This window comes from Populus euphratica, unplaced genomic scaffold, assembly GCF_000495115.2.
Source record: "Populus euphratica unplaced genomic scaffold, PopEup_1.0 scaffold12.1, whole genome shotgun sequence".
NCBI lineage: Eukaryota > Viridiplantae > Streptophyta > Magnoliopsida > Malpighiales > Salicaceae > Populus > Populus euphratica.
In genome coordinates this window covers 2,663,254-2,670,403 of record NW_011499858.1, presented here as the reverse complement: position 1 = coordinate 2,670,403, position 7,150 = coordinate 2,663,254, and the positions used below count along the sequence as shown (strand labels likewise).

At 32.2% G+C, this 7,150-nt stretch overlaps 2 protein-coding genes across 2 annotated transcripts; both read right to left on the bottom strand.

Moving 5' to 3' along the window:
- Window positions 1-2,795: 2,795 nt before the first annotated feature.
- LOC105124084 (Big1) lies at window positions 2,796-4,675 on the bottom strand. The gene is made up of 3 exons (XM_011023952.1): window positions 4,279-4,675; window positions 3,452-3,579; window positions 2,796-3,163 (listed from the first exon to the last, which is right to left on the bottom strand). The coding sequence occupies exons 1-3, from the start codon at window positions 4,510-4,512 to the stop codon at window positions 3,016-3,018; spliced, it is 510 nt and encodes a 169-aa protein (XP_011022254.1). The 5' UTR covers window positions 4,513-4,675; the 3' UTR covers window positions 2,796-3,015.
- A 623-nt stretch (window positions 4,676-5,298) lies between these two features.
- Window positions 5,299-6,077, bottom strand: LOC105124083 (methionine-S-oxide reductase). Its single transcript, XM_011023951.1, has one exon. The coding sequence runs from the start codon at window positions 5,967-5,969 to the stop codon at window positions 5,589-5,591; it is 381 nt and encodes a 126-aa protein (XP_011022253.1). The 5' UTR covers window positions 5,970-6,077; the 3' UTR covers window positions 5,299-5,588.
- Window positions 6,078-7,150: the final 1,073 nt, after the last annotated feature.

Genomic DNA, 7,150 nt, shown 5'->3' with positions numbered 1-7,150 from the left:
GCCTTCACAGTTCTCAATGCCTTAATATTTGTTTATTGCTTGACCCAGAAGTCTCTCCCCGTTTTGATTTAGTATATTTCTTAAAAATAATTTCTAATCTAAAAATATTAAAATAATATTTTGTTTATTTTTTATATTAATATATTAAAATCATCAACAACATATTTTAAAAAATATTAATTTGATTTATTCTAAATAAACAATTTAAAAAATACTTTTAAAAACACAAAAGCAAATACTCACGAAACCTTTATTTGTTTATGTTATGAGATTTCTGACTTTCCTTTTTCCTTTTGCTTTTATTTAATTAAAAGAAATGAATTCCAGTCTAATTTGTAACGCTGGCTATGGAAGGGGTTGGTAATTGATAATTGTGCATGTATGAACGGAGCATGAAGTCAAAAACCCATGATCTTGACTTAAACTAGTTCTCTCCCTCCTCCCAGAGAAACAAAGTATTTGCAGTTAGCAATATCATTTAATGCATACAAACAAAATGAGCCCAAAAAAACCCTTGAAGACAAACTCAAGAAAACATTCAATAGTCATAGGTTCAGGCATAGTCAGCTTCCAATAAATATGGGCTTCGTTAAGGAGCTTGAACTCAATTCCCAAGGACATGAGCTTGGCAAGAATCCTAAGTTCATGCACCCAGCATTGGTGTATACCAATACAGGGCATGTTGTCATGTGTAGTTGGTGCTGAACTCGTGAACACAAGCTATTATACCCGAACCGAACTCAGTGTGTTTGGATTCAGACAATATATATGGATTTATTTATCATCTTTCATAGGATTGGGTATCTTGTCATGTGTTTGTGGTTTCGGTTTTCACAGACAGCATAAATTGAAGGGTTTCAAAATTCAACATGTTGAGGAATAAAATTGATATATGAAATAATCAATTAATATATTAGTTCAAATAATTTGATTAATTTTTCTAATTAGAATATTTAATGGTTTGATATGAAAAGTTCAAGTGGCTTATAACTAATAATAGATAATAACTGATAAGCCAATATGATTGGTAGTCAGTACCTACAAAATTATTTTTTGATGAATATAATAATATTTCAAAGCAATAAATTCTCTGAAAGTGTTAAATACAAGTATATGTTTACGTGGATAGAGAAATTAAAATGTAAATTAAAATGTAATTTTATTATTATAATATTTTGATATGTATTTTATTTAAAATAATATATATTAAATTAGTATAAAATAATAAAAAATCCGCTTGAGGTCTTAAATTTTTTTTTCAAAACTCAAAGAAAGAGTTTGAGCCAATTGGAAGTGGAAAATGGATTCAAATAGCTCGAACCCATAAGGATAATAAGGTGCATGCCAAGCCCTAATTAGACTTGACAACATGCCTGGGGTGTCCACTCAACTTGGGCGTACGCCAATGCTGGGCTCAAGATTCCTGATGGAGCATATATGTTTTGGAATTTTTTATTTATTTTAAATGATTTTTTGGATCTATTGTATTTGTATTTATCATCATTATTACTATTATTATTATTATTAAATAAAAATTAGAAAAACAAGGAAAAATCTATGCAAATACATTAACGTGATTGCAATTTTTAATACAAGAACTATAACAAATCTGCTTTTGCATTACTCATAAACAGTTTGCTTGCTATTAATGCATTCGGAAACGACAATTGCTACCCCCTCCAGGGCTTAAATTTGATATGAATACAGCCAACAAGTCCATGATATGTGCAGGACTTCAAACTTTCACTGTTATTAAAGGAAGCATTTGTTTCAACTTCTTGACCTCAGATCATCGATCATTAGAATTAAGGAAATCGAACAGAAAACCTGTAAATGAGCAGTAAAAAAAATGGAGTACTCTTGAAGGTTCAGCTGAGTGCATGGACAGTTAAGAAGAGGACTGGTAGGGTCAGCTGCACCACCTATCGTGAATTGCCTGCAGGGGTTGTTCATGACCCGTATGTGCCATAGTTATAAAATTTAGGCCAGTTTATGATGAGGCCGAGGACTTAGATCATCAATAACATTATCAATTTAAAATTATATTGTTTGAAGTTTTTTTTTAAAATGATTTTTTTTAAAAATTCAAAAACAGTTAAATCTAGTATCACTAGAGTTTTAACTAAATTAACCCTCACTTGGTTTGACATGATACTCCACTTAAACTATTCACCTGAGCTAAGTTTAAGTTGATAGATCAAGTATCTAAGTTGTATTAAATTTGAATATTATTTGTTTATTTTTATGTTTTAGAAGTGTTTTTAAAAAATATTAAATTTTATTTTATTTTTTAATTAAATTAATATTTTTTTAGTGTTTTTAAATAATTTTGATATGTTAATATAAAAAATAATTCTTTTAAAAAATATATTATTTTAATATATTTTAAAATTTAACTATTCCTACATTACCAAAACCACAGTAGCAAATACCGTCTCGTAATTTACCCTCTATTAATTTTGATATTTGCTAGTAGGTTCCACTATGACCTGCTGGCCACAGATAGCCTAGGTGGGGAGGTAAGGCCGTACTTACCCACCTGACAGAGAAAATTCCTCGAAGATAACATGTATACCGGCTGCTAAGGATTTGTAAGCAAAGTTGCGGGTAACCAGCTGAAATCTTCCCCTTAAAGAAATAAGCTAATAGCGAGGGCTTTGAAACAAATGCACTGATGTCGCTCTATCCAACTAGAAGAAAAGATTCAGATATCAGTAAGGATTTGTCTGAATTATCTCATGTACTTTCTTCATCCATGAAAAAGGTCAAGAGTAGCATCTGAAGCTACAAGGGAATAACTTAAAAGGAGTGTCTGAAAGCACATTTATTCAGAAGTAACGCATCTCACGATGGTTTTGGTGGTGTACAATTCCAAACCATCAGCTGGAGTTCAAGCATTGTCACAGCAACTGCAGGACAAACAAATCTAAAAAAAAAAAAACGAGTACAAATCATCCATCCCAACCAGCTTCAACAATATCAAGCAATCTAATTGAGAGAGGAACACCAATGGGACTAAAAAACACCTAAGGAGGTAGGATACAGGGGAGTTGTGGGCTTAAAAGAAAAATAATTGGGAGTGTAACTGGAAGATCTTCTTTTAGGAGGATCCTTGGACTTGATGGCGGGCTGGTTCAAGTATGCATATTTGCTCTTTGTCCACCTGCACACGTTAATTAAAAGATCATCGTTCCGGGATGGAGAGAACATATCAAATCTTATTTTCGACGAGAATCAATAACCTCTGTTTCTCACAATCAGAATAAAGAGAGAGAGAACAAAATCTAAAACAGTAATAACCTGTCAGTCAATAAAAAGTTGATCAAGAACACCTCAGTTGCTTCCACTACTATACTAGTTCGAGGAAATTCCAGTCTTAAGAAGGTTAATTTTAGTCTCATCATCAACAAACTTGTACAGAACAACAGGCACTTCAAGAAGTTTAACTCACCAGTCCTTTATTCCCACACGCACTTCATTGTTCCTGGTATCTTTGCCGCTATTGAGGCTTGTAGTGTCGTTCTCTTTAGCACCATCATCATCCTTCAACGACTCTTCAAATTGCTTATAGCCATCCTCCTAAATCAGACGGAACAAACTCTCAGCGTGTTAATCAAGCATAAGAAAATTCAAATGCCAATAATTGAAGTCTACGAATTTATAGAAAAACACATATCAATCGACAGGCTAATCGTGCTGTCCATGACTTAAAGTCGTAAAATTGTAGCAGCCGCAGCAGCAGCAGCAAAGTGTTAGGTAATCAAATTAGTTTATATATCACCGTTTCTAAGTTTTAACCAAGTGAAATGTATTGGTGGCTTTTTGGTTTTTTCACCGGTGGGTAACAAAAATAACAAGACACCCATGTCGATAAATTCATTACTACACCAGCTGTTACACTAGATCTCTATGAATGGGTATCAACTCAAATTGAGGTTTTGCAACCTCTATAAGTTCATCCCTGGAGGCTATTTGAATTAGCCTTGAAAATCTGAAACGTTTGCTCCCTCGCTGAGATTTCTTGTCCATCAAAGTTGACAATCAGCCGCTGGTCATAGGCAGGTAGCTTGAGAACAGGAATTTATTATATTGAATCTCAAACAATATTAGCTTCTTAGCTAGGAGTTAAAACATGTCTTAAGATTGATTTATTTTGTTCAAGTGAACCAAAATACTCTCACAATTGGAACAATCATTGATATCTTTTCCTCCTCTTATATTTTAGATACCCAGGAAATAATGAATGAAATGTTTCAAATGTTAGTTATATGATCTTACAGAGAGATTTCTAGCTCTGATACGTGCAGCAGCCTTGATAGCAGCAAGGAAGTGATCCTCCTCCTCAGTAAGCTTTTTCCTCCAAAACTTTGCAATCTCTTGCTTTGTAACACTCTCAGTAACCTTCTTCCGAACCCAGAACCTTGGAAGGGGAGGGGGAGGGGGAGGGGGTGGAGGTATTGACTGTGTTATCTTTCCACAGACATCTCCAGTTTCCACTTTCGTTTGCTTCATCTTTAGGCAGATCAATTGTCAATTTTCCACTACTATCAATGAGATCACAAAATAGAAGAGTGTCAAGATATAAAAACCAAAGCCATGATGAGCTAGTTCCACAACCAACCCTCAAGAGCTGCTCATCCAACCTAATTTTCCAACTGACCGGTAGATTGGCAATCCAGTCACAATTCTTTCTTGTATTAACCACTTTATTTTTTTTATAGAAAGACCAGGTTAGCTGAGTACATAACAGCACAAATAGGGTCCTACAGCTTGAGACAAGAAAAATTGACTGGTAGGTACAGCCTAAGATTCCCAAATTGACAAGTGATGTATAAAATGATGTTTGCCAAGACTAATTCAAACCAGCATTTCGTTTCCCAAGTTTACTTTCATGAAAGTAACCATATCCCTTCCATGGTGGAGAGACATCTGCCAAAACCCACATGTCAAAACCTCATAAACATAATGGAAGAACATGCTGCTTTTAAAATCTAGCTTTAACCTGATGGAACAATAAATATCAACAACACTGGTGTCCCTCAAACTTGATATCCCTGAAATTCAACCAGTATCAAGCCTTCCTTCATAAGAAAGCGACTGGTGTGTTCGCTGTAATCTCATAACCGATAAACAACAACAATTTGTCATAGATCTATTACATTACTCTTCATATATATCCTGCTCTTTTAGAGCCCTGATTTCCTCAGAATAATTAAATTCAATTGTTGAGATAAGAAGCATTTGATTTGCATCCATAACACAAATAAGAATCACAACAGCGATAAATAGAACACTAGATTCCCAGAAACAAAAGCTTTATTCTTTATCGACAGATATACAAATATATATATATATATATATATACACACACATACATACAAGAATCAGAGATCATCAAAACATGATTTTAACACTATAAGAAAAAAATTCACATCGAATTTGCTACTAGTACAGAAACAACAACAATAATAATCAAGGGCCCATGAACTCAAACCACCAATCCATCTAAAACCCCTCCATACCGTACAAATCCTACACAAAATTCAAAAACTCAAAAACCCAATAAGCCTCGATCAATCACGAACCCTTCAAGTTTCAGAAGCAATCCTAAGAGCCTTAGTCTTGAACCTATACCTAGGAGCCCTTGGAATAGCCTGACTAGGACCAAGACCAAACTGACCAGGACTAATAGTTGAAGGCTGCCCATCATCATAAATATAACCAACAAGACAGCCGCAGCTATTACACTTAATCTTCGTTCTCTTTCTTTGAATGCCCCAGTAGTTCACCGTCTCAAAAAATGGCCTGATCTTGTCTTCTTTTTCAAACCTAAATTTTGTCGAGTCTATTGAAGAAAATGAAAGGGTGCCTTTGTTTCCTGCTTCAAAGTAGAAGTCTTGTGGGTAGAGATGGTTTGTGTTTAGATTCAGGTTTGTTCCACATTCTATGCAATTGTAGATGGACGCCATTTTTGGATTTTTTTTTTTTTTTTGGCTTGGAACAGAAGAGAGACTTGTTTCCTGGTTTTGGTTCGGCAGGAAAAGTTAAATGATGATGAAAAGAAGTGGAATGGAAATTTCCAAAGCGCGTCGTTTCGAAGCTTCCTTTTGACTATGGAATGGATTGACGTGTTAATTGCATCAGTGGCCCTTGAGGTATTTGTTGATTTTAGATTGGTCCCTCTCAGCCTCCATTTCTTTTTCTTTTTTTTTTATAACTTTGATGTGGAAAATTCTTAAAATGTATTTTTTTTTCAAGAATTTTTTTTCTTATAATATTTTCACTTAATTCTATAATATCATCCCACCTAATTTTAAAATTAAGCAGCACCCCTACAATATATACGGTGATGAAATATGATGCAAATTATATTTTTAAAATATTTAAATTATTTTTTTGTTAAAATTAATAATTTATATATGTTTTGAATTGTTTTAATATACTGATTTTAAAAATAAAAAATATTATTTTAATATATTTTAAAAAAATAATTATAATTATATTCTTAAATAAATTGATTTGTGTGATTGGGTCTGAAACTAAAATTACAAGAAATAATAATTAAAAAAAAACGATGGAAAGAAGAACCCAACTATAAAGCCCACAACTACCACCAAATATGACAAAAGTCTAGGAGGCCTCTGCATCATATTAGAGAAAATTAACTAGATTATTCATAATATCTCCTGACATGAAATTAACTTAATTGAATGATTTTTTGAATTTATTGAATAATTTCAGTTTGAAATTTTAAAAAATGGTTCATTTTGATTTTAGTTTTAGATTTTAGAAATTGACCATAATCAAACTAAATTGAAAAATTAAAATAAAAGGTCTAGTAAATGAAAACCAACTAAAAATTTATTAATTCAAATTAGACTTATTTAGTTTTAATAAATAAAAAATAAATATAAAAACCAATTAAACCAAACTAAAATAACTGGTTTAATTCTTTTATTCAGTCCATACTGTTAAATTTTTTAAAAACAAATTGGTTTGGTTAGATTTTTTATTCCAAGCCAAGTTATTTTTGAATTAATACTTATCCTTAAAAACTTATTTAAAAGTGTAGTTATAATTATTTTTTAAATAAATTTTTCATGCAAAAATATATATTATTAATTTTTTTTAATTTTTAAAAAATTATTTT

Bases quoted from the DNA above. Each gene is read 5' to 3' on its own strand.
- LOC105124084 (XM_011023952.1), bottom strand. From the start codon at position 4,512: ATGAAGCAAACGAAAGTGGAAACTGGAGATGTCTGTGGAAAGATAACA. The intron at 3,580-4,278 runs GTAAGATCATAT...CGTCTGATTTAG, and splicing joins TCAGAGCTAGAAATCTCTCT to GAGGATGGCTATAAGCAATT. The intron at 3,164-3,451 runs GTGAGTTAAACT...TAACGTGTGCAG, and splicing joins CGTGTGGGAATAAAGGACTG to GTGGACAAAGAGCAAATATG.
- LOC105124083 (XM_011023951.1), bottom strand. From the start codon at position 5,969: ATGGCGTCCATCTACAATTGCATAGAATGTGGAACAAACCTGAATCTA.